This window comes from Triplophysa rosa, linkage group LG7, assembly GCF_024868665.1.
Source record: "Triplophysa rosa linkage group LG7, Trosa_1v2, whole genome shotgun sequence".
Taxonomy (NCBI): domain Eukaryota; kingdom Metazoa; phylum Chordata; class Actinopteri; order Cypriniformes; family Nemacheilidae; genus Triplophysa; species Triplophysa rosa.
The window spans coordinates 2,796,757-2,824,366 of record NC_079896.1 but is presented as its reverse complement, the minus strand read 5'-3'; the positions used below and the strand labels follow the sequence as shown (position 1 = coordinate 2,824,366).

At 37.1% G+C, this 27,610-nt stretch overlaps 2 protein-coding genes across 3 annotated transcripts in view; one reads left to right on the top strand and one right to left on the bottom strand.

Moving 5' to 3' along the window:
- The window catches only part of grm4 (glutamate receptor, metabotropic 4), a 185,914-nt gene that overhangs the window by 6,128 nt on the left and 152,176 nt on the right, over positions 1-27,610 (top strand). The window contains exon 1 of one of the 2 annotated variants that reach the window (XM_057338125.1): positions 24,070-24,494. The exons of the other annotated variant lie outside the window; for it this stretch is intronic. The gene's annotated coding sequence lies outside the window, so the exon portion shown is untranslated. Of the gene's footprint in view, positions 1-24,069; positions 24,495-27,610 lie in introns of those variants that run through there. 2 annotated transcript variants of the gene reach the window in all.
- si:ch211-286o17.1 (uncharacterized) lies at positions 203-13,812 on the bottom strand. Its single transcript, XM_057338127.1, has 8 exons — positions 13,643-13,812; positions 6,820-6,909; positions 6,324-6,493; positions 5,760-5,840; positions 4,303-4,423; positions 3,357-3,409; positions 2,897-3,040; positions 203-2,136 (listed from the first exon to the last, which is right to left on the bottom strand). The coding sequence occupies exons 1-8, from the start codon at positions 13,764-13,766 to the stop codon at positions 1,960-1,962; spliced, it is 960 nt and encodes a 319-aa protein (XP_057194110.1). The 5' UTR covers positions 13,767-13,812; the 3' UTR covers positions 203-1,959.

Here is a 27,610-nt window from a genome sequence, read left to right as displayed (position 1 = left end):
ATTAAGGAATTAAAGTGGTCTTTAATTAAAGTAGGAAGTTATAATCTATGCAAAAATGCACAATTTTCATTCTGTATTCACCACGTGAAAAAAATAGATGGGAACAAAAATGTTTAAAAAGCATCTCAGGGTGAGACCTCAAGAAGCTGTTTGATCTGAATGACAAGAAAACATTTCTGCTAATTGAAGTAAATGAAATAAACAGTTTTAGGGTTTTGATCATGTTAAGACAAGGTTATACAATAAACAGATACTGATCGCTATAACACAACAAAATAAAAAAGTAATGTATTGAAATTGTCATTTATTTGATAGTTGTTCGGAAATTTGGCTTTTCCACAGTACATAAAACAATAAAACAAACACAATGATATAACCACTCACTCATGTTCATCTACAGGTCTTTGCCGCCGCCTTCATGTTTTCAAACATCTAACTAAATGCTTAGATTACACACCAAACAAAAAAGTATAAAGCAAAATATACTTTGTATAAAAATATAGGCAATTACAAAAAACATTAAGGTAAAATGTTTTGACCTTATACAAGCTTACTGGTCAACAATCACACATTTGTTCACACAGTTTTTCATTACAATTTTTTTACTAAATGCACAATTCTGAACACGTGTAAAGCTCAAGGATATTAGCAGTTCTTTTGTTTCTGCTTATGTTTTTTTTTCCAGTTTCTGTAGCTTACAGCATAGTGCTGAAAATAAGGTTCTCAGAAAACATGCATACTGAAAATATCACATTGACAAGCTTTGGGCAACTGAATAAACGTACTAAAATCTAAATAAAAGACCATGAACATCAAAACCATTGAGGAAGACATGACAGGTGTCAGAGAAAGGGTTTCAACACGCGTCTGTGCTGAATGTTGTATTTCTGTTCTGAAGTACCTGATAAAGGATTTTGTGTTTAAAACTGTGTCACAAATATACGTTATCATTAAAGTGATAGTTCACCCAAAAATGATCATTTATAATAATAATAATAATAATAATAGCAACTTTATTTTCTCTAGCGCCTTTGAACGTGCTTCTCAAAGCGCTTTACAAATTAAAATGTAAGCATGTACATATAAAAACGAAATGAAAACAAAAATAGTTATAAAGAAAAGTACAAGAGGAAAAAATAAACAGGAAACAATATAGGAATAAAAACACCCCACAATAAGCTTGTTTACAAAAAAAAAACATGGTTTTAAATGTGCTCACCATCTTGTCATTTTAAACCTGTATGAGTTTTCTTTCTTTCACAGAACACAAAAGAAGATATTTTGAAGAATGTTGTTAACTGGCCCCCGTTCACTTGCATTGGTTTTGTGTCCATACAATACAAGTGAATGGATGTCAGCGCTGTTCGGTTACCAACTTTCTTCAAAATATCTTCTTTTGTGTTCTGCGGAAGGAAGAAAGTCATACAGGTTTGAAATGACAAGAGAGTGAGTAAATGATGACAGAATTTTCATTTTTGGGTGAACTATCAGGGCATCGCTCGTAGACTTCAGAAAGCTTTTCCAAACTAAAGATGCTTATGCAAATCATACTGTTTTCCATTTCTTAATTACCTAAAAGGACATCTCCTTTATTTTTGCGTGTGAGAGCATCTATGAATATGTAAATGTTTGAGATGGGTTCATTTTATTGTAATGAGTGTGGTTTAGACGGAGCACGAATCTGCCAGATCAGCAGCTAACATCACAGGCGCATTCTTTTCTTTGGCTCTTTTGTTCACGCTTGCAAGACTCCTTTAAACCTGCGATCATTCTTTCACGTTACCGATAAAAATCACCGTTGTCGTCTTTATATTGTACAATCTCTCTGCATCATTTGTTATTCTCATTGGCTTCATCATATTCACAAATATCCTTCAAATCTGGAATATCTGTTTTGCCTGAGTTTAACGTTTATGATAACCTTGTTCTCTGGTCGTTGAGGTGAGATGCTGACGCCTCTTACATTGGCGTGTCGGCCACCTGTGTCTGTGTGGCAGAATGTCCATTGGTGGGGGGAGATTCGGGGGACTCTCCATTGATGACGGGCTTGTCCAAAGGCTCCTGTGGAGGGAGGGGAGCTACAGACAGCAATGTGTTGCCTTGGTTTTCTTGATCCACTTGGAAGGACTCCTCAGCCTTGATGGACAAAGAAACATTAGTTAGGAACAGTAGGGCCTCATTCGTACAAGCTTTCCTGAGTCGCAAGACAACATTTGGTTGGGCCGTTGTACAGTTTGATAATATTTCATTTGTGAACTTGTTAGACCATCAAATTCATCTTTAATTTCATTTCATCAATTTGGTCAATGAATTACACTCAACATACAAAAGTAGGGAGACAGAGCGTAACCATGGTGCCTTTAAAGACAAATGTTTAAATGATGCTGAATTATTGACGGTATTACGATATGTGTAGAATTTACATGGTAATGATAACCGTGGCTTTTAATATCACGGTTATTGGCGGCAATACTGGTATATTGTGACACCTAAAAGATTTTGTTAAAAAGATTAAAATGTTACATTTATTTCTTGATACTGCTGTGCAACACCCTCCATTTAAAATCACCTCTTTGCATATTTTCGTACTATATAGTAAGCGTACTATATCATCAGTTTGCAAGACATACTCAAACAGTCTATTGCTTTTTCTTTTTAAGTATGTGTTGCGTGAACACTTTTGCATCTTATTAGGCTGAGGAACCGCCAAATCGAAACGCAATGATATAATCAAGTGTAAGAGAGACCAAGAAGTGTATTCCTCATAGTTCTTTTGTCAACATCTGAATAAGTTTCTTTTAGGTGTCATGAATGAACAAACAGATCACATGACAATAAAACAGCTGTGTATAAAACATACTGATTTAAGAAGTAAGTTCAGGCTGTAGGCACTCACCAGTCGTAGTCCTTTCGTCTGTTCCTGACGTGACTTTAGAAGGTAACCGGCAATTAGCAAAGCAGCAAGAAGTAAACCCGCTATCAACACGGAGATGAAGACAGCTTTAGAGCGCTGACGAGACACGGCCTTTTCAACTTCAACCTATAAACACAAACACAAATCAACGCATGGTGATAATAAAACATGCTCATTGCTGCATATGAGTTAATTGGAGTCAAACTGTCAACATGGCTGTTTACCTCCTCACCATCACATAAAGACAACCACGTAGTAAATATATAAAGTGTTTGAGGATTTAGAGTCATAGGAAAGGGTTACATGAACCTCATTCGTTCTCTGCTTTGTAAAACCCTTATAACAGATAAATGCTCGGATTTTACTCTTGTAGGGGAAAGTTTGTGCATTTTTGACTTTGTCATGTAATCTGCCATTAAAATATTGTGAAATAGTTGCTGACCTTATCCATTATGTTGTCGATGTTGAATTTCACAGCCATTTCTTCAGGATTGGCTTCATGAAATGAAAAAAAAACAGATTTCGTACACTTATTCACAACATTGGGAAATGATTGTAGGCATGCATAAACAATATCATTTATTTATTTCATTTAATTTCTGTATCAATAAAGTCAGTCTGAGATGAATATATAGGAACGACATATCACTATTATTATACGCATATATAGCTGAGGAAAATATTAAGAGACCATTTCAAAGCACCATTTCAGTTGATTAATTTACTATTTATAGGTACGTGTTTATGAATTTTTTGATTCCATTCTGTGAACTACTAACAATATTTCTCACAAATTTCAAATTGTAATATTGTTTCTATTCGCATTTATTTGCAGAAAATGAAAACCGGAGAAACAGGTGAAATAACAGAAAAGATGTTCTGTGTTTTTTCAGACCTTAAATACTGCAAAGAAAACAAGTTCATATACAAAAGTAATATTTGTACATGTATTTAGGAAAAGATCAAAAATATTTGTTATATGATAAACTGGATTTTTATGACTATTTTCAGTGCTCTAAAAATGGTAATAATTCAAGTTTCACATTGCTGTTGGATGACTTTATGTCAATTTTGTTGAAATTCAAGAGACACTGGACTGAAATGGCCACACTACATCTATAAACGCTGATTTGAAATAGAAATTTGTAATGTTTTTTATTAATTCACATACAGAAGGTTTGATTAAACATTGAATGTTGTCAATTCTATTCCACATTGTATGTAAAACAACAAAAACATCAAAATTGTTATTGAAAATGTATGTTTTGAATCGGCCATTTGAGTTTTAGTTTCATGTTTGAAAAATCTTGTGACGCCATCATTATGAACCCAGTATCGTGAGGCCGTATACTGTAATGCAATGATGAATAAACAACAAGATAGCAAACCTTCGATACTCTCTCCATAAACAATAATCTCATCAGTGTTGTCTTTCTGGAAGATTTCGAGCTTGCAGTCTTCACCACAGAGATGTTCCAGTACACTCTGAATCTTGTCTTTAGTGTCTTCCTATTGGATGAGAAGTTGTTTGTATTAACTTCATTTTAATGAATGTAGAACACTTCAAATTCATATGCGGTATACCTAAAATAGAAATACACTTCTTCAAGAGCAACTACAGATGCATTTACTGTCACATTTGAGTCTGTACCCTTTCCATCTTAAACCTTCTTTTTTTCTTTGTGAGGTCATATTAAGGTTTTCTTTTATAGCAACAGATTCCCTCTCTTCTGGTTCAGTGTCTCATTAAAATGTGTGACCAAAAATAATGCAAACGCTTTAAAAAATGCAGAAACGAGCCGAAAAGCAATTTGATAAAATTACAAATGGGTCTGTTAAAGACTGAGAACAGAAACATGTTGTAGCCTCGTTGTCTCCCGGTTCAAGTAACACAATGTCATTTGCACAGTATGTACTTGTATACTGTAGTATATACTTCAACAGAATGAAGCTCTTTACTGGCTCTCAAACTAAACACAGATGCCCGGCTGTGTATCTTGGCAAAGTTTCTTGCATGGATTCCAAACGGTCGCCGCCCAAAGGGTGTTCTAGAATGCCATTGATGTGCACGCCACAAGACCTCTGTGACTGATCCACCCAATGAGGCCCTGATCACATGACATACTGAGAGCATTCACACACGTTGACATTTATGCATTTGGCAGACGCTTTTATTCAAAGCGACTATCAGTGCATTTAAGCTGTATGATGTAACAGTTTATGCATTTTTGGAATTACACAGTGACCCTGGGGTCACATGCACCATGCTGTACCAGTCGAGATACAAGACGCTTTTACAGACTGACATGTTAAAGGCTTCTGTATAATGTTTGACTGCCATAGTTAAGATGCCACAGAAAACACGTGTTCTTCTTTCTGTAAGAGAGTAATCTGAAGTTTGGTCCTTTAATTTAAAAGAAATGATTTGCACGAATGAATTTAACTTAATGGATCCTAAATGTAAGATGCTAATGGGTGCCTGTTAATATAAATACACGTTTTTCAGGCAATAAAAATTGAATTAAATTTCCCCGTTTGAGTCTTTTTATAGTACACTAAAAAAAGAAAAGAAAATGGATTTCTTACATTTTTAAGGACAATCAAAATGGCTTTACTGTATTCAATTTTTGCCTGTGGCGATTTGCTTTGACTCACAAAAATACCATTACGTTGAAATTGCATGATTTGTTTGGATGAGTTGAAATCGTGTAAAAACATTCATAATGACTTGGGAAGCCAATATGATCGTAATACAGTTTTTGTTGCTTTAAATATAATTTGACAGTTTCGTCAAGTCCATTTCCACATTCGACTCACAGAAGGGTAAGAGCAGGTCAGAACTTACACATGTGGAGGGCGCCTTGAGTTTCAGCAGAACGTCGTATCTGTATCTCACTGGTATTTCATCCACACATACCACATTTCCCTACGGAGCAAAATAAAAGTTACAGGAGCGAATGTGCAGGATCAGATCAGGGACATCAGGAATAAATAGGCTTTTTTCATCTAAAATAGAGGATGAAAAGGCTAATTCAATTAGTTGCATGTTTTCATACTCTAGAACAATGAAGAAAACATTGCAACAAAAAAGTCACCCAGACCACACTCTTAAAAATAAAGGTGCTTAAAAGGTTCTTCACAGCGATGCCATAGAAGAACCATTCAGTCAAAGGTTCTTAAACAACAATCTCTTTCTTACTTTTTTATAATCTGAAGAACCTTTTTTCGCCACAAAGAACCTTTTGCGAAAAAAAAAGTTCTTCAGATGTTAAAGGTTCTTTATGGAACCAAACGCTTCTTCTATGGCATCGAAGAACCTTTGGATGCACCTTTTTTTAAGAGTGTACATTTCTGCTGCTCGTTCTTAATTTACTGAAGCTTTAACAAAGCAACGCTGTAGATGTCTCACCTTGGATGTGATGCTGCTTTTTTTAGGTGGGTGTGAGTCAGTCTGATCGGGGGTCTTCGTGCTCTGCTGGTCTGTGGTGGGCTCGGTTGGCTGTGTAACCGCTGGTGTTTCTGAGCTCTCTGGCCCAAATGAAATGGTGGGGTACTCTACAATCTGGACTTGAACATTATCTGTTGGGAACATTTGACGTGTACATTTTTCTCATACAGTTTACAGTTTGAATGTGATGGGTGGTCATAGTAAGACGGTGTCAGTTTGATCATGTAGGCTTTTAGCAAATATAATGCATTATACCAGCAGACTTTTGTTATAAAATGAGTGCACAAAATTTGCACGAATAGATGCAAAGTAGCTGTCTAGTGCTCTTAGTTAACTAGCTAATGCTAAGTTCATCTGGTTGTTATACAGTATGTATCGAATAAACCGTAAGTTTAGTATGGTTTGTGAAATGTTCTCATATAAACTCATTTACACTCTTTAGGATTTACAGTTTTACCTTTTCCGTCTTTAATTGCTGTTGGATCACCATCCCCACGGATCACAGGGTTGACATCGTACTCATCCTTGATCACTTCACAAATCACACCTGATAAACAAGGTATATGTCGAATAAGCCATTTACAACAAAAGCATCATTTTGTCATGTTATCAAATTGTGATACTTATAATTATAATCATAATCATAATCATTCTTGGCTTTTGGTATCATTCGGCATACCCTTCGTGCCTTATGCTCTTTATGCAAAGAAAATATATTTTCCTAGCTATCAATATATTAAATAATTTAGTGTATATTTGAAAGTATATAGAAAATGTATAGAATAATGCATTGTAAATGTTTCACAATATTGCATCTTTTCATAGTGCTGCTGTCTTTCTGAAACCTCGTATCTCCATATTTCGTGTTTTACATTTTTTGCCATAAATTATTACTATTAGTCACCCTTTATTTTTGTTACTGGGTTTTGCATACCCAACCAATAAAAAGTATTAAAAAGTGCTTGTCAACTTTGACAACACAGTATGCAATCATTGAAAAAGTTCAATTTTCTGAAAAAAAACAGCAAATTTGAAACATGTTTTGAAACATATAAACACTTGGTTCTAAAATGTAGAGACGTATTATGTAATATATTGCATTATATTTTCCGGTATATACCCACATACATCTTCATTATTATTATATTTATTTTGTATTTTAGGGATTGGTGAAAACTCTGGCTTGTCAACCAAACCGTTTTAGAAATGTAAATGTTATTGTGGTTTTTTCACTAAAGGAATGCAGCTCACCTCTATGTTTCACCTGTATTTATAGGGCAGTATTGCCCTTCCCTATATGGCAGAATTGTTGGCCCAAAGAGCCAAGGTGTTCAATGGATCATCTATGTCAATTTTTCCCATCTAATGGTCTTTGCCATAACTAGTTCCAGGTTCTAAACCAGTAGTTTGGAAACATTCCTGATGGAGTCCGACTGGGCACTGGCTCCCACACCAGTAAAAGTTCCCCAAAAAAGAAAAAGAAAAGCTTGCAGTACATGATGTTTGATTTGTTTCTTAGTACATTGGTATATTCTCAGCTCCCACGCAATATTAAACCGAAGGATTTTTAGCATTTTCTCACTGTGCTTTGGTTTCAGGTCAATACATTGCCTAATGTTTTTCAGAGGCAGAGTTATTAATATTTTGACCTACTTGTTGTACCGAATAGCTGCGCCAAGAGCTGTTCTGCTGAATCAGTCAACTAAATGCTCTGGTGCATTATAATTAATGGACTGAGGGAACATAGATATAAATAAACTTTACCCTCAGCCCTCCCCCATACCACACCAGGTCCTGACCTCTGACCCTGACGTAGCACACTCCCCTCTATAGACCGCAGGGAGCGGGAAGAAAAGAATAGTGACTAAGAGTTGTAGAAATAAAAGAGGCTATTATTTATGTCTCTTGCTGGAGCCGTTTCTCTTTTGCACATGATTATGTGCAGAATTTTTGATTTATGAGATTTTCTGCTAGAGATGTTGGGAATAAAAGAGTGATTCTGTTTTAAAACGATATATTGGCCGTGTGTTCAGAAGGCTAGTCTAAGGAAAGATTAAATGAAGACCTTTGTCAGAATTATTTTGCATGCTTTTAAGACGTTCGTTCTGTCTGTTATTGGCTTAAGTCTGTTGAATATGCAGTGCACTCTTTGGTGAGGTGCTCTTGGTCTATTTAATTGTAATTGATTGGCATTATGGCAAGTTTTCACCAATAAATCTGGCTGATGCATAACATATGAATCCTAACACATTCATAATGTAACGTTAGACTTCATATGGACAAAAGCGGTACATTTACAGACCAAAGTTTTTTTATTGCATTGTTAACTAGAACATATTGTGACATTTCTTCAGAATGCAATTCTTAATCTCTATGAAAGTGCAATAAACTGTCCAAGAATCTTCTGAATACATCTCATGCATTTTTGGAAAGAGACGGCTAAATCACAGATTCTATTTACTGTACCAGTGGCCAAACACGCTGCATTACGTTTATTCATTTAGCAGAGGCTTTTATCCAACGCAACCCACGAATGAGAGACTTTTGTTTTCAACCCCATGAAGTAAAATCCCACAACTTCTTTGAGAGCACTACACTACATGCAAAAAATATTCGAGGGTCTCATTTTCTTCTCTTTCTATACCCCGGTAACCTCCTCCTGCCGCTCTTTTACTACTTTAACATGACCTCATCTCAGCGGTATTTACTCTTTCACTCGCCCCCCTGCAGTCTCTGCAGTCGGATACAGGTTTATGTCTTTGTTCAATAATAAAATTAAAATTAGAGACAAAGACCTGCTTGCTCTTATTGTATTAGCAAACATTGTGGGTTTGATTCCCAGGAACACACATACTCATTAAATGTATACCTTGAATGCACTTGAAAGTGTCTGCCAAATGCGTAAATGTATGGCTTTGATGAAAAGAGGGTGAACCATTAAAGAAACTTCATAGAGAATTATTTCACCAAGACAAGGTATCTCTGCAATGTATGACACTGGCCCGTGACAGCTGATGCTCAAGAAAATGTATCCCGACGTGAGAGCAACTTGATATGCACTTTGACAAACATAGGTCTGTTACCACGTGACTCCCGCCCACGGCTCTAAAAAGTTTCACACTCCAAATGGAAGCAGAACGTCTTGGTCTTTAAAATTCATAATGCACACACCCAGCGTTTTACAACATTTCAACCCTTTGAAATATTGCATTTCACGCTGCGTCCAAATCAACAGAAATTCCTAAATGTGTAAATGATTTGAGTGTATGAGTCATTTCAACCACAAAATATTCAGTTGTCACACGCCCGTTTAACTGCTCCAGATTGTCCGACACGATCTCACGGCAAAAACGTAACCATATTATGATGTGGCCAATGTGGCTAATTCGTTTGAATTCGTACGATGTCATTCGTACATTTTTGTACGATTTGCTTTCGCGCCAGAAAGGGTTAAGGCCATTGCGCAATGAGTCCGAAATTTGCATCCGAAATTGTCGCACGTTAAAAAATAAATACGACCTCACGTTGTGTCAATCACAATTATACAATGCCTCCGACATTTTCGTCCGTCATAAAAAAATTCGGACTGGGTTCGATTTTCTGCGTTTTTCGCATACGTCGCAAGCATTTTGAGAGGCGTTTTGACAATTCAGAGACACCGTACAAACGAGTGCCAAATACGAAAAAACGCATACGAAAATTTCGGTGTGTAAGTGCAAAGACCTTTAGGGGCGGGGCTTCTGTATTGCTTTTTTACGTTCTTGTACAGTTCACAACATACGAATTCATACGAATTAGCCACCTCATAAAATAAGTTACGAATTCCAGTGAGATCAGGGGCCGGTTGCGTAAACTGGTATTACAAGTTAGTCAACTAATTTTTCTCTTCAAGACTGGTCATAACTTCTTTAAGTCAGTTACATAAAAAGGTAGATTGGGCTAATTGAAATATGAAAAGTAAGACTGATAAGTCCTAACTTATTGCCAGTCTGTGAGAATAGTTGCTAAGACGCAGTCTTAACTTGGTGGCTATGTTTATGCAACTGGCCCCAGGTTGGATTGTCATCCATCCATCCATCAAAGTTGTTGAACATTTGAAATCCAAGGAAGTAGAACCCCATTAAACCACTCAAACAACAGTAAAACTATCTACACAAACAAGGAATTGACCTGTGAAGCCACCCTGAGACCGAGAAGCACAAAAGAAGCTTTTACTCAAGAAGTATCATGTACTGTAAAAGCTTTTCTAATGCCAAAGAGCATTAGATCTGGTAAGGGATTTTGGGTCAAAGGGGAACAAGAATGAGCAGTTGTTTATAAAAAACCCAAAGTGATGTGTGTGATATGTTGTGAGCGGATGGTGTAGCGGTAACATCATGTGACTGAAGAACATTTGAAGTACTTTATGGTGTTCTTGTGTAGATTGTTGGGTTCGTCATGGGTCGATTTGAGGGTACACACATACTGATAAGTTTGAATGCACTGAAGTCGCTTTGGATTCAAACATCTCCAAAATGCATAAATGTATGTGTGGGCTGTATTTGTATTTTCGTTTCAGAAAGCAAAGCAAATTTATTGTTAACATCAATAAATGACCCAGACTTAATTCACACACGCGTCCGTGCCTCAGAATGTCACCCCTCCCCCTTACAATCGAGCCCCTTACATCCATAGGGCACATTTTCAAGCTATCCCCCTCCCTCACGCCCCCTCCAAACAGATGTTGGATCTGTTCCCTCCCCATCCCCCAATTCCCCAACCCACCCTCCACAAATCCCATCCCAGAACCATCAGGAAGTTACATCCTTCATTCGATTACCGCCATTCCCCGTGCCCTCTGGGAATTCCCAGTTGTGGAATGTTTCGACATTCCAACCATCAGGAACGCTTGAAGAGCGGGATTGGATGCATTCCTGCTAAGCCAGAGACGGGGAGGTTGATAAAAGATTCATGCACGGAGAGAATGCGGAAAGTGTGGAGGTGTCAATAAAGTGACGTTTATTTATTCACTGATGGGATGCTTAAGAAAAAAGCCCAAATCCTGGAATTGAGCTCGCTGCGCATCACACTTCAACAGTGACGGTCCGTCAGCTGTTATGAGAGATCAGATTTACTATAACAGATGCAGGAGCATATGCCGCCAGTCCCCGTCCCAAATGCATCTGTCAGTTTTGTCTCCCCAAGGCGATGTCCTCGCATGTCTGCCGTGAGCGAACTGTTTTAACTGTGCTTTCTAAGGCAAGAATCATTGTTCTCATTGCCCATGCTCGGGTTACGTGTTTGTCCCAAACCAGGGTGGCCCGACACCTTTTTTTTGCAACGTTAAGAATGTTTTTTTGGTTAAAAAACGGTTTACAATTTTCTCAAAGAAATACATTCACATTGAAGGAGGGATCAGAGCCATATAGTTTTAAACCAGGGGTGGGCTCTTTTGACCTGGACCCGTAATGATAAATGATGAAAACGTAACGTATATCTCACTTTATCGGTTTGATGTTGTGAAATCTGTGATGGTATAGAAACATTCTCAAGGATGCCCGGTGGTCCACCGCTATAGTAAGAGATCCCGTAGGAATGATGGAATTTGAAACTAAAACAATCCCGTTAAAGAGGAGGAGGAATAACTTTGGACCTGCCTTTCTCTCTTCTCTCTCTCTCTTCTCTCTCTCTCTCTCTCCCTCTCTCAGCATGTGCCCCCTGACTTCTGACCCCTCTCTTCCTCTCTCAGTAAATGAGCATGGCTCTCATATCGTCTCCGCCCATATGGGAAGGGCAACAAACATATGGAGAAAAAACAGATTCTTATGTTTCCAATCACACGCTCTGTGAACAGCCCAAAACTCTCACACGCTGCCAAAGCATCATTATCAGAAGAGTGTACCCCCTTCAAGCTACAATACATGAAGTGTGGGACCAATGAGAGTAAAATGTGTTCCTGGTTTTCATGTGTAAAGGATGCATACATTGTAAAAATCAACGTTTGTACAAATAATGAAATTGTACAAATATTAGGATATAGTCAAGGTATAGCTAAGGTTTCATTGGATGTACTTTCCTGGCTCAAAGTTAACTTCCGGTCTGGTTATAATAAAACCATTTATATGATATTTTATTGATATTAATGTTAATTGATATTCATATTTTATTGCATATTAATTGTATTAAATTACATTAAAACTACTCTCTTTGCGGATGTTTCTATCACTCTATGTTTCTCCTATCTTGTTTGTTTTAAATATTTTGGCATATTTACACACAATTGAAGTCTTATTAAATGTATAATGTATATATATATAATATAATTTATTTTAAATATTTCGAAATTATTTTAAAGATACAAAGTTTTATTAAAATTATTTGCGTGTATATTAATCTCTACCTTTTTTTCATTAAAATATCCAAACATCCTTTAAAAAATATTATTGTGTAATTTGCATTTTAAATAATATGTTTTGTTTTTAACAAGAAGGAATATAACAATTTGTGAGAAATTTCTGAGGCGGGTTCGGAAACATAAATGTAGTTCAAATTAAATTCTCTGAATATCTTGTATATATTTATCATAGTATTGTTTTTTTAATAAATGTATCTTGATATTACTGCAAAACAAGACAAACAAGGGTTAAGAAAATAATACAACCTCTCATTAACATTTGCTCTGTTGTGTACAGTTTCCCTCACGTTTCCCACTTATTTCCCTCACGTTTATTTTCGTCTCTGAATACGATATATGCATTACACCACTTGATCCCGCTCTAAACTTTTATCTGCCGGGGTTATTGTGGCACTTCTAAACACCTGGTTGCTTCACAGCCTGCCAAATGAACAAACCCCTATTTATACCCAATGGAATGCAACAGATGGACCCTCGATTTCTTCTACAGATGCACACATGGCCACCTGGTAGCGTAATATAATATATTCATTACAGATATATTCATACAGAACCTGTGAGACAGTGTGCAGTTGTAGCTACTACTGATCCCAAGCAGTTGACTTCTGCGAGGAAATGTTGTTTACAACTTGCTGGGATACAAAGTGATCTATATTCTTGCTGATAGAAAACCAAAAGATTTAAACGATAAATATAAACTTTAAATACGAAGACTTTGATCTAACAGACACTGTAGTCATAGAAGATCGAGGAGTAGCCAATGAAGCTTTGTAAAGTCTCAATGGACCGCACCCTCCTCCGTTCTGAAGCTGCACAACATCTTAACTGATGCAAAGTTAGAGCCAAACATCTGCACTGAGACAAAACTCAAGGAAACGCTACTCACCTTGAAAAAGCACAGCAAAAACACAGATCACAAAAGCACCGGACAACATTTTGTGGCATTTTTTCATTGTTAGTGTCGCCATCCTGAGCGTGTGTTTGTTCAAGTCTGCCTGGTCCTGCAGCATGTGCTCTCTCTCTCTCTCTCTCTCTCTCTCTCTCTCTCTCTCTCTCTCTCTCTCTCTTCCTCCTCTCTCTTCTCTCTCTCTCTCTCTCTCTCTCTCTTCTCTTCCTCTCTTTCTCTCTCTCTCTCTCTCTCTCTCTCTCTCTCTCTCTCTGTCTCTGTCTCTCTCTCTTTCTGTCTCTCTCTCTCTCTCTCTCTCTCTCTCTCTCTCTCTCTCTCTCTCTCTCTCTCTCTCTCTCTCTGTGTAGGGTGGGGGGTGCTGGGGGGATAAGTTTTAGGTTTCCTTGTGTGACACACAAGGGATAAAGCAATGCCTCTGCCCCCCTTCTCTCTCTCTTTCTTTCTCTGAGCTGTTCTCCATAGTTACTTCAAACATTATATTGTTTTCTATTCTCCTTTTCATTCCTTTGAGCAGTGCTGTTGCACTAAAGTGTCATAAATGACACGCTTCAGCTGTTTTCGGTAACGTTTAAATGATTTGGAGAAAACCGAGGCCTCATCTTCGCAGATGTATCCTTCAGCTTACTACCGATAGCTTTCGGAGTCATGTCTATCAAAAACACATCTCGTTGACTTATGCATGATCTTTTGACAAAAGCGTTTCTGCAGAAGTCAGTTTGAGAAATGTAAAAGTTGGGGTGTTTAGATTTCAGTTGGATAAGTATAGCTGGTCAGTGAATGGTGGGTGTTCTTTCTGTCCTCACATGGGGTGACTGCAACATGCGAAAGAACTCAAAGAAAGTCATTGCATTTAAAAAATAAAAAAGAGGAATGCATAGATATGTGTGCTTTGACAGTCTATGCAAATGTCTGCAGCTTAACTTAAAGCAAGCTGTCCGTTTTAATTTTTTGTGAACTGGGACAAAGGAAAGTTGAGCACAGTTCTGCCCCCTGCTGTTAAAAATCCAAATAGTACCTTTGTCACACTGATTTCTGTGCCCTTGCTAACACAGTATGTCCCAACAGTATTACAGTGAACAGAGCAGGAGATGTCTCTTAAGGCACATGAGAATATCTTGCACTTCTGTTCATGAGAATAAAGGAAAACACTGCAGATTTAATGCATTACAGCCCAATGGGAAACCATGGGAACTTATGGTTACTTTTATACCCTCAGCCATTGAAAATTATATTGTGAGGCAAAGATCATTAGCATGGGACAAAAATATTAACATTTGACGTACAAATTCAAAGGAGTTAAACATCCATTCATTCGTTCTCTGAATCTGCTTGTTCTCTGTAGGGTTGCAGGAGGGTGGGAGTCTATCCCAGCATGATGGGAAGTAGGCAGGATACACCCTGGATAGACGGCCAGTTCATTGCAGGACACGGAGTAAAAGAGTGTGATGTAAAGTCGATCTGAAACCAACGTGAAATAATCCCTTTTTCTTTTTCAATTCATATTCGCTTTGGTGCACCCACATTTTTTTATGATCCAATCAATTCCTGATTAATATGATGGATATATACATATACATATAGCTTTTATACACTATCCTCTAAAATTATTTGTATTAGTGTAAAAGTATATTTTATAGTGTATGAAAGCTAAAATACCTATACTCCTAAAACTAATGTAAAGGCCTACAATACTAGTAAACATATTTATGTTAAAATGATCTATCAACCATAGAGTAAGCATGTTTATGGTATTGCCATATTTACTTGATGCCATCATTTATGCATTGCATATGCATTCTGCCCAGATTTGTAAAACATCTTTATAGACTTGAACAAAATGGTGACACTTTACAATAAGCTTCTAACATTAGATAACATGAACTAACAAAAAATAACACTTTTACAACAGAATGTTTAAAATCAGTGGTTGTATCTGTTAAGATCTGTTGGTTTATGCACAATGCACAAAATGAACAAAAAAGTGACCTGTAGAGAACTGTATTGCATTAAATAACAAAAGAATAAAAATACATTTTAAATAAATAAATATAACAACGAATAGTATCAAATATTTTTTTTACAATCCTGTAAAAATATTACGCGTTGTTAATGCATTAAATAATGTTAATCAATGGAACCTTGATTGAAAAAAAACATTTCATGCTATTTATTATATTGTTATATTTATCATATACATATTGTAAGTGTTTCCATTATATACAGTATATATATATATATATATATAGTGTGTACCTTATATCAGACTGAAATTTTGCTTTTTTGACTAATTATCATTTCTGAATTATGATTTTGCCATATCAATTTTACCGCTGGGCATGAAATCTGTTCCGGCTGGTTTTGCATATGCATTCTGAATTTGTAAAAGACTGGTTTTATCTTATAAGCTGGTAAATTACATCAAATATACCAAACTGTATAGTCATTTTTTATACCGAGAAGCTTCTGGAACGAATGAATAATGTTCACTACCCTCCCGCTTCAAATCCAAAGCACTGTATGGAGATTTGATCAACTTTGACTGCCTTAATAGCACTTCCATATGAAACTTAACAGCAGAGAAAATTGCTGTTAGAAGTAGTCCAGGAGTCTTGCATTAGCCTGAAGAGAAAAACATGTCAGAAGAACACTATAGCTGCTTTGAGACTGATTGTTCCCGAGTCGGACCTTTAATTCGGTTGCTTATCTCCAGCGTTGCAGTTATAACTCACAGACACTGCAGAAATTACAGCGCTTGTGAGGTGTAAGCAAAAATAAAACGGTGATGCTTCAGATACTTGTGAATTTGACTTTGCTGTCTCTGCAGAACGGCTCTGAGGGCTGAATCTGCGAGTATTTACTGTATACTACACAGGGATTTAGTATGAGAGACTCGCCTGTATCATACTGCGGGATTCATTCATCAATATTGAACGTTCAGAGTGTGATCAACAGGGATGGATGGACACGCCTGGTCCATCATTTCTTTGAAAGGCATTATTTTTTAAAGTGTGGCAGATGTTCTCCTTCACAGCCTACGGTCACAATTGCTCTCCTGTGGAACATTATAATAACTAAGGTGATCTCTAAAGTTGTCAGTTTGATGGTACAAAGAAGGATTTTTTTGGCATTATGTCTTCCTGACACAGGATGTGTTGTGGAATACTATTTTCTGTAACTTTCAAAACTTCCATGTTTGAGTAAAAACAGCACAGAATGAGATGGCCGTTTATATACTGTATACATGTATTTAAATAGATATATTAGAGGTGTAAAAATATACCATGGCATGATATATCATGATACAAAAATTTGAAGGGGTCGTATGGTGCGAATACGTGTTTTTCTGTGTGTTATAAGTTGCCCATGCATGTATTAGACACATAAAATTGCAAAAATGAAAGCATCGGAACAAAAGATGCATTCTATCTAAAAGCGATTGCTCACCCAGACCTGCCTGAAACGCCTCGTGTAGCCACACCCCCACAAATCCACGTCAGTTCGTGGTATGATTTGACTAAGACCGCCCAAATGTATACGCAAGTTAGGTGGGCGTACCTGCCAGTTCAATTGCTTTGGAACCTGATGTTCCAAATATGGTAAGAGGCGTTACATTTCCATCACACGCTTGCAGTATTCCACCAATCACTACGCACTGGTTAACCGGCCAATCATAGCACACCTCGCTTTTCAGAGCGATAAACTTTGTAAAAAATCTGCACGTTTCAGAGAGGCGGGGCAAAGAGGAGATACAAACATGCACGGTATGTGGAAAATACAGCGTTTTTGAACCTTAAATCGTGTATACACATTGCATTACATCTAAAACAAACAATAATATTCCTTTTAGCCGTGTCATATGACCCCTTTAAAATGCGTATTATAGAGCTATGCGACTTTCTCCTTTTTTTTCTTTTGTCCTATGTTTTTAGCTTTCTCAATTCTTAGCTTTATAAAACATTTGTTTAAAATGAGTTTTATTTTTCAGTGATAGACCTATTACATTTTTTTAACATTCATGTCAATCTTCTAAATATTGCATACTGTCACTTATTGGCCAAACAAAAAAATGTTATTGAGAATTGTACATTTTTAGAATTTGTTTGTGTGTTTCCATTTTCAAATCTTGTTCAAAATATTGTGACACTATGGCATTGGAAACCCAGTATTACATATATTATATACATTATATACACTTAAACATACAGTGTATGTCTATATAGAAACATATGAGATGACCTGTGGTAATAACAAGAATCATTCAGTTTGTTTCCTTTTGGCCTCAAGTCATTATTTGTAAAGTCTCAGATGCTTTTTTTAGATGTGCCGTCCACACCATCTGTTGTGCCAAAACTACTCAATTGGAAATAAATGTGGGCATCAGCATTAGCCGTATCACAGAACAACCAACAGAATTCATCTCAAAACCTTCATGCTTCAGACCATTACCATTACAGTTATAAACACTCATTATTCTGAAATGGCTTTACGTGTAAATGTCAAAGACTAAATGGAGGTGACTATAGATTGAAAATGAAAACCAACAATGCGCTGCATGGGATGATGGAAAAATACCAAAAACTATAATAGTTTCAATATGTTATGACTTCTTTTGACATCGCTTTTGATGTGGCCACCTAATGGACATGTGACCATTTATTGTTTGTTGATACAAAAAAATACAATATGTATCATAGAGCTATTGCCATTTTTTCCATATGACATGAGTTTAATCCTATTGGTTGAGCTGCGAACATGTGACCTACATCAACACACTGTATATAATGTTTTTATTTCTTTTTTTTGCGCTTTTGCTGCTTTAAATAGTGGGATTGTAACACCTAGTCCTATTAAGCGAATATCTTACAGTTCTTAATTCCTAACTTTATTTAAGTTTTATGTTAAAATTCACTTTTTTTTACTTTTTAGTCTTTATCAATTTACACACAGGTTCAGTTAAACATTGAATGTTGTCATTCTGTGACGAGTTGTAAGTACAACAAAAAGAGAAGCACCAGGTTTGCATGCGATCGCATGTAATTGTCAAAAACTGTTTACTTTGGAGCCAATCAGAAAGTTATTTAACAGACTCATTACCTTTAGAGCCACTTTGTTCCATTTTCTGTCAGTTTAATGGTGCAGAAGTAGTTTGTTAATTGAAGTATGCACTGTTCCAATAGACACTAACCAAATGTACTTAAAGCTCTGCCACTTAACTCAATGAGATTGAAGATGTTTTCCATACGGTCGTGTCCGGATCTAGACGTTATGGGGTTTATGATGTGTTTTATCAGCAAATATCAATTAGTTCAAAATTACAGATATTTTTCGAGACTGCTCAGGTGAACAATTTCAATTAGTTTTTTTTTGCATTACACAGATGTGACTAAATTGCATGGTGATTATTGTGCCATCAAAGCAATATTTGCTACTCACAGCCACTGGTGCATCAGTAATACGTTGGATTTGCCAAGTGTAACGTGGGCGTGGGACAGAAAATGAACTGAAATGGATTGAAATGATCCAATCTGGCTCAGCCTTATCCGCATCTCTATTGTGCGTTTGTTTTATTTATCCCTTCCCAGCATGTCTCGTGATAGATTGGATAACATAACACTACCCATGAACATTTAAATGTCCGTTAATAATTGTAGTCCACAGTGGGCTTTGCTAAGTGTGCATTATTCACTTTAAAGGGATCTTTCAGATGCATGCCTTCTTTCTGCCAAATATCTGCTCACTAAATCCAGGACTTTTGGATCCAAGGTGTCACAGATATTTGAGCCCACTGAACAACTTCACTCCTTGAGATATTTCACTTCTTAATATTTGCCGCATGTGGAAGAGTAAAAATATGACTATATTTAATCTCACTTTAGTCTGTTCCCTTGCCTTTATGACTTCTCTTCCTTTGTTTTTGCATACAAAGTGTAGGCTACGGTATCAAATAGACACAACAGTAATGATAAGAAAAGCTTCCTCAAAACTTAAAAAAATGAACGAGGGCCCTTGTGGTTAGCACACATCAGTTTTTAAAAAACGACTTTGAAAGTGTTGCTTGTCAAGATGCAAACTACTCGTAGATTAAAGCAAGAAGCCCCAAGAAGCAGTGGGTTACAGTGCATTTTATAACAGCTAAAGGTGTCCTGCCTATATCATATCGCCGCGGCTGTTATAAAATACACTGTTGCTTCGCGGGGCTTATTGCTTTTATAAAACGGTTATTCCATATGCATAGCAAGGTTTCATAAAATAAAGTAATTAGAAACAAATGTATAGTATAATGCAATGTAAGTCGCTTTGGATAACAGCGTCTGCCAAATGCATAAATGTAATGTAACTGTAAAGTAAATTAAATGATATTTAGGCTATGTAATGCGGCCAGCCGTTATAAATCGGGGTGTTTTATAACGGTTTAGAACTCGGCTCAGCCAATCAGAATCAAGGACCAGAACTGACCGTTTTATAATGAAATTTTAACGACGCTGTTTTAAAGTGTCACGAAACCTCCCCTTTCAGCTACATTATACCTCACTGTCGATTTTGAAAAATGCAATTAAAATGGGCGTGAACGTTGTGAGAAGAAGAGCCGTTAAAAACCGGCAAATGTTCCGACATGGGAGACGGGCGCTCCAATCACAAGGCGAAACTGTAATGGTTCTACTGGTATGTGATGGATTCTATTGGTGGGATGTTAAATCCTACTGGAATAATGCCCAAAACACACTACAAAAATGCTTTTTGTAATGGTTTTAACGGAAACAGCTATTGGTTCATAATGGTATTTTAATGGAAACCAATAGAATTTCTGTTATGGTGTCTGATGGGTTTCTATTGTTTTTTTCAGCAGGGAAATCCTACTGGAATAATGCCCAAAACACACTACAAAAAGGCATTTTGTAATGGTTTTAATGGAAAAAGCTAATGGTTCATAATGGTATTTTATTGTAAACCATTAGAATTATGTTCCTGCTGAAAATTGCCCTGCTGAAAAAAACCATAGAAACCATTAAGGACGTTGTAATGGTTTTAATGGTTTTATAGGGATTTGTATTGGTTTAAATGGAAACTGTAATGGTTCTACTGGTATGTGATGGGTTCTATTGGTGGGATGTTAACCCTGCTGAAAAAAACAATAGAAACCATTAAAGAAATTATAATGGTTTTAATGGGTTTAAAGGGATTTGTATTGGTTTGAATGGAAACTGTAATGGTTCTACTGGTATGTGATTGATTCTATTGGTGGGATGTAAAATCCTATTGGAATAATGCCCAAAACACACTACAAAAATACATTTTGTAATGGTTTTAATGGAAAAAGCTAATGGTTCATAATGGTATTTTAATGGAAACCATTAGAATTTCTGTTATGGTGTCTGATGGGTTTCTATTGTTTTTTTCAGCAGGGAAATCCTACTGGAATAATGCCCAAAACACACTACAAAAAGGCATTTTGTAATGGTTTTAATGGAAAAAGCTAATGGTTCATAATGGTATTTTATTGTAAACCATTAGAATTTCTGTAGGTTTCTGTTGGGGTTCTATTGTTTTTTTTCAGCAGGGAGACATCCTGCAGAAAAAAACTATAGAACCCCAACAGAAACCATTACAGAAATTCTCACAGTTTCCATTAAAACCAATACAAATTCCTTACAAAATCCAACTTCCTTAATGGTTTCTATGGTTTTTTTCAGCAGGGATAGAAACCCAATAGAAACCATCACATAAATTCTAATGGTTTGCATTAGAATACATTTACAACCCAATAGCCTTTTCCATTAAAACCAAAACAAAATTTCTTTTTGTAGTGTGTTTTGGGAATTATTCCAATATGATCTAACATCCCACCAATAGATTCCATCACATACCAGTAGAACCATTACAGTTTCCATTACAACCAATACAAAATGGTTCCATTACAACAAATAAAAATCCCTTTAAAACCATTAAAAACATTATAACTCCTTCAATGATTTCTATTGTTTTTTTCAGCAGGGTTGTTAGTTCATGTTGGCATAAGCTTACATTAAAAACTGTTTACAATACTTGATTGAAAAGGTAACTACACTCTGAAACCACAATTATAAATATAGAATAAGCAGCATTTTCTTTTGTAGTAAAAGCACACATGTCCCGAAAAGTTAAACCAAGCTACTTATGATAGAAATCTGGCCCACATTAAGTCCTGTTTTCCTCTTTTTCCTCATTTTCTGTCCTCCCTCAGCTCTTGCACTGAGACAAAAGACAGTATATAGGGAAATCAATGCTGTAAAAACCACTAGATCTGTACCAAAAGTTGCATGATACATGGCTGGACGTAGTGCCAAGATGAGCAGAGACTGGCAGCATTGCAATTTACCGCTTTAAGGAGTTTATAGCGGGCTGGCCAATGTTCCTGCAGCGCTTTGGCAGCCTGGCATAGGCAGTAAATGTGTTGGCTAGACACCAGAGAGGTATGAGCTCTGTTCGACGGGGACAAAACATCACTGCTGGACTGTACTAAATCTAGTTCTGTATGCGATGCTTGTGTGGTTGTAGATCAAAATTATTTTACTGCTTCTGGAAAGAGATTGTGAACTTTAAATGCCACAGAAAAAGTGGCGGTGTCGCAGTGCAGTCAGATTTTTGGTTGTGGTTTTATATTTAAATGCATTTTTTTGTATTGATACAAACAGTTTTTAAGGTTTGCCGTGTGAAAAATTACTGCAGTATCCTCGAGTATAGTAAAATATGGTAAACCGTAGTAAAATACTATCGTTTTTTATTATTATAATTTTAATTAATTATTTATTTATTTTTTAATATTAAATATTAAAGTATAGTATTTACTTAAGTTTACAATTCACTATATTCAATGCTAAAGACAATACACTGCAATTTACTATAGTAAATAATAAAGTATACTTTAGTATTTTTTTCATGTGGGGGTGTTCAGTTTGATTCTTTTCAATAGTTTTGTTTTTTATTTAACTGCCTTAAAAAGGACTCATATTTTCTGTTTATGCATGCAGGAATGGCAGAAAAAAAAACGTTGGCTAAGAATTCATTCATCTCCAGAAGGGGGGGATGTTGCACCATTCGAAACGCGAGCAATATAAGTACCCTTTCATTTCTGAGATTTCCCAAAACGCCCATTAAGCACAGGATTTGGAGAAAATAAAATGTAATTGGAGATTCACCATTGACTGTCTGGTAATAAACTATCTGAGCTAAGTCATAGAACATTCAATTATAGCTGAATTGGATAACACGTAATGCCAAATGTCTTCACATTTGCAAAGATCAACATAATGAAATTGCACGAAATTCAGGGGTTATAAAATTGCAAGAACGAACGACAAAAACATCAAACAAGTGATTTCAAATAAAATCACTTTAAATCATATGGCATATACAGTATGTGTATTAAAAGCATTAAAAGAACATATAGCCTTCCTTTAATAAATTGGTTAAACAAAACTGTTTAACCAAAAATGTCATTCAGTCTCTTTAAGTGAAACGCCAGAAACGAGCTATAAAAGGTGAACACGTGTAAGCTATTAATATATATTGCGCATTGCATTACATTACAGTGGTTTTTATAATCATATTCCCTCGAGTAATGGTGCAGAAGACACTGAAGTCAAAAGCATGTATGCGAATAAATTAGAATTACGCATTCAGAATGAAATATCAAGAGCTCAAAAGCAACACCATCCAAAGGAAGACGCTTTCTGCCTAGTATTCAAACCAAGATTTGCACTGACGTGCTTTGAGACTAAATTTGTCCTTAAAACCAGCAATGCATAAATGGGTATGTTTAGCATTCCAAAAAAGGATCCTTTGGGACATTCCGTTTTTATAAAGCCTCTTTTGCTCAATGCTCTGTGGTGCCCTGACTCCTTATGCTTTATATTTTGAATCTCGCTTGGACTAAAAGATGCACAATTGTCTCCAGGATATTTCCTCTGGTTGCACAAACGCATTCGTCTGTTTGTACTGTATAGCCAAAAATCTCCGTTTGATGAAATTACTTTTCCCTTATAGAATAACGGAACAACAGTAAATGCAGTGAATAATGCAGTGTCACAAAACTTGGAATTTGAAAGCAGCTCTCTATTATATTCTGCTGGACAACTCGAAAAGCCCTTCTTTCCATTCCCCCTTCATTTCAGTTTAACCACCAGGATCTTTTTGGATTCTTTGAGGATTCTTTTTGGATCCCGTAAGATTCGGTTCCAAATGAAAATAGAAATACCATTAGCGCTTCTTTTGACCCTGTGCCTTATTTAAAAATCAATCTCCATTGAGATCACGCGATTTGGTCATTTACCCAGATATATTCTTTTAAAGATTTTTTTTTCATTAACTGAGCTCTTTCATCACCGTGTGTTCTGCGTTGTGTGCGTCTGTGTGATCAAACAGAGAGTGAGAGCTATGTGGGCGTTGAACGCACTGCTTCGACTGAAGAGCGCACTGCCTACATCTCAGCACGCCTTTGCTCTGCGCCTGGCGTCTCCAGTTATCCTCAGTGCAGTAGCATCGTTTCAGGTATGAGCTACTAACCCGTGATGAGCAACATTTTGTGATATTGTACGAACGGACACGTACGCTTGGAGATATGGAAAGTACTTCGCCCCGGAGACCGTTTCAGCACCACTTCGACTGGACAGCGCAACAGCTTCTTCCACTTGGCATCGCGCTCCGGGAGATTTGCCTTTGATTTCCATACGCGTGGAATGGAGTTTGTCGAACCGGGGGGCCATCGTACCTCAAGTGATCTGCGCCATTCAACAAAATCTGCAGGTGATCATGCTGGAGGTGTTTGACTACAGCATCGCCAAATAAAGGAACGGTGAGTACGCTCGGAAATGGGTCAACTTTGAACATCACTCGCGCGCTCCGTGCGCAAAAGAGTTCGATTTCTTTCATTGTTTTCGGTTTTGTATCACTGTCTGTTCGTTTCCACGAAACAATCGAGGTAATCGCGATGCTTGTGAGAAATTTAGAAAGAGGATGCATGCAAATAGTGAGCAGTAACGCGGTACTGTTACAGTACCCATGGCGAGCAAGATTCGTAGACTTTTTGTGATTTCTCACATGATAATTTTGTGCTTGGCTTTATTGCTTTCGTGTAGAAAATAGTCAACGTAGTAATGTTACGTGTAACCCATTACTTTATTTAATACAACAGGTTTGACTGTTTTGCATCAACGCCCCTGCGTAACAGTGAACGCAATATGCATTGATTTATAGAGCTCGCCTGTCAGGATTTCATTTCAATTTTGGTTTACTGTAGATAGACGTGTCTGTAAATTGGATTGATGGGTTTCCCCACAATGAGAATATTTCAATGGCTGAGCAAATGACATAAGGAATGTGTTGGTCACTGGCTGCTGAGATATGATCTAGGCTGTGGAAGTCTGGAGCAAGCAGAGATGTTTATCAGCCTTGCAGATGTCGAACCCTTTGGCACTACGGACCAGATGGCCTTGTTCAAAAGATGCCTCTGTGTAAAACTTTTCCAAACGTCTTCATGCGTTTTGTTATGAATAATACTCATTGCAGCCTAATTCCGTATGCGATCATATTCAATCAGTAAGACAAGAATCACCTGTTGTTAGGTGTCAGGTGGATGTATCTCTGTGCCGCAATCCGTAACTTTGTACCACAATACCGTGCGGTATTCCATTGTCAGATCGAATGAGTCTGCTATGTAGCACAAAAGTAGATACACCTACATGACTTGCTATAACAATGTTTGATGGAGTGCAGTGACTTCTGTAGTGTGGAGAGCCTGTCGCAAGAATGACTCACTCCCCGGGTCTTAGTGGGAGCTCTACAAAACCATTGATCATAAACCACAGAGGACTCCATTTCAGTGTTTTGCCACTGAAAAGGAGTTTTCTGGGGCCTTTGGTTGGATGACATCCACAGGCGCCCAACGGCACCAAAGCTTTAGGGAAAACGAGGGAAGCTTGAAGGCTGTGTAATGGAGAAAGACGCCTGTCTGTGTGCGCACAAACGATTGCAGTATGAAGTCACTTCATTAGTCCAGACAAGGCTTTTACAGGAATGGAAAGTGTGTTTGCTTGGAATGCTAAGGAGCACCGATTTCAGACCCGGCCAAGACGTCTCTGCCACATAATTGAATGAGTTAATGAACTTTTCCATCACAGGCAACTGGTACGGCGCCAACTTGTAAACTTTTGGCCTGCGACAAATCGCGCACTTCTCCGCTTCCATATCTTGATGCCCTCGATTGATGGAGTCTGTCTCTTTAAGAGTCCAATCACGAGCCGTATTGTAAGTGCTGCTCGGTGCAAAGAGAAACGGCACTTGGCTTTATACATTATTCATGAGCGTTCTTAGGACTCTTGCTCTGTAAATGCCATTTGACCCTGAGATTTCTCCTGTTGAGAGTCTGTATTGGTTAACGTTGTTTACCTCCGGTGAGAGCTGCAGAAAACACAGACAGATTGAATAAACCCAGTAAGTCGTAATTCGCCTCCTTCACCCTTTTTCACCTTTCTGTATACAAATACATACGAGGAATAGCTTCAGAATGGCCACAGGAACTGTTTGTCAAAAGAACATGCGTGGCATGTGTTTGCAGTAATTTGCACATTCTAAACTGTTGAATGCAGTTAACCTACACGTGAACCACTGACAGGTGCTCATATGCTCTTTACAGCGGTGTTTAGGAGAAACCAGACCTTGGAAGAAAGCATTATATACTGTATTTGTGCTTGTATTTGTGCCTGGATTTAGCAATGCCTTGTTCATTGGTTTTACTTAATGAGATAAAAAACAATAATGAGACGATTCGATTCTAAATAAATCTTATTTAGATAAACTACTGATGTTGGGGGTTGATAAAAAGATACAAATTTGAATGAATATAATGATGTGCTTAATTGATGGCTTTGATGACGTGGTTCGATGATAGAGAAGCTGCATTGTATGTGAAGTTAAAATACGCTTTTTTAAACCATTTTTGTGCTGTTTTCTTAAAAGGAAAGTTCACCCCAAAATAAAAATATTGTTTACATGTTTTTCAAAAGTAGAATACAAAAGAAGATATTTTAAGATATGTCTCAGTGGTTTTGTAGCCATACAATGGAAGTCAAAGGGGTTCAATGTTGTTCGGTTACCCAATTTTTTTCAAAATATCTACTGTTGTGTTCTGCAACAGAAAGTCATACAGATGGACAAGTTAAAGATGAAGAATTTTTTTATTTTTGGGTCAATATCCCTTAAAGGGAGACCACTATGGATTCGCACGCGCCTGACCCCCAGTTAACTTCTGGTTTGTGTTTGGCTAGTGTCTAATAATATTATAAAACTAATAATATAAAAACTATTTATATTTAATTTAATTTAGGTGGATAAGATTATTGTAATATTGTCCTCAGCCGGCGCGCATATTTCAGACTCGCTATCGTCCCCGGCGAGCAAGCGGTCGCCTTCAGATCAAAACCCTTTGCTATAGGGGCGAGTTCGACTGATATCGCAAACTAATTACTTAAACCAACTGAGTAAGCATAAAAACACATTCTGACTCAATTTAATCCTGTGTCAGAGGCTCCTGGGTATGGATTTTCTGCCCACATTATCTGATGACACCTTCTGGCACCGAGGCGTCCAAGAGGAGACAGTGTATTGAGTGTAGCGTGATAGCTTTCACCAGGTCAGCGCCCACATCTGTTCTTTACATCAATGCAGTTCAGAGTGACATGCCTTTATCAGATGCTCTCTCGCTCTCTGTCTCTCGCTATAATTCTCGCCTTACCTTTAAAGGCTGTGCAAATTCAATCTTGCTGAAGACTTGTGGCATGGCAGCGTTTAATTAAAGAACATTATGCTAATATTAAGTTTTACACGTTCAAAACGATGTAAGCTATACCATGATAGTTCACCAAAAAAAAGAAAATTCTTTGTCATTTCAAGCCTGTATGACTTTCTTTCTTC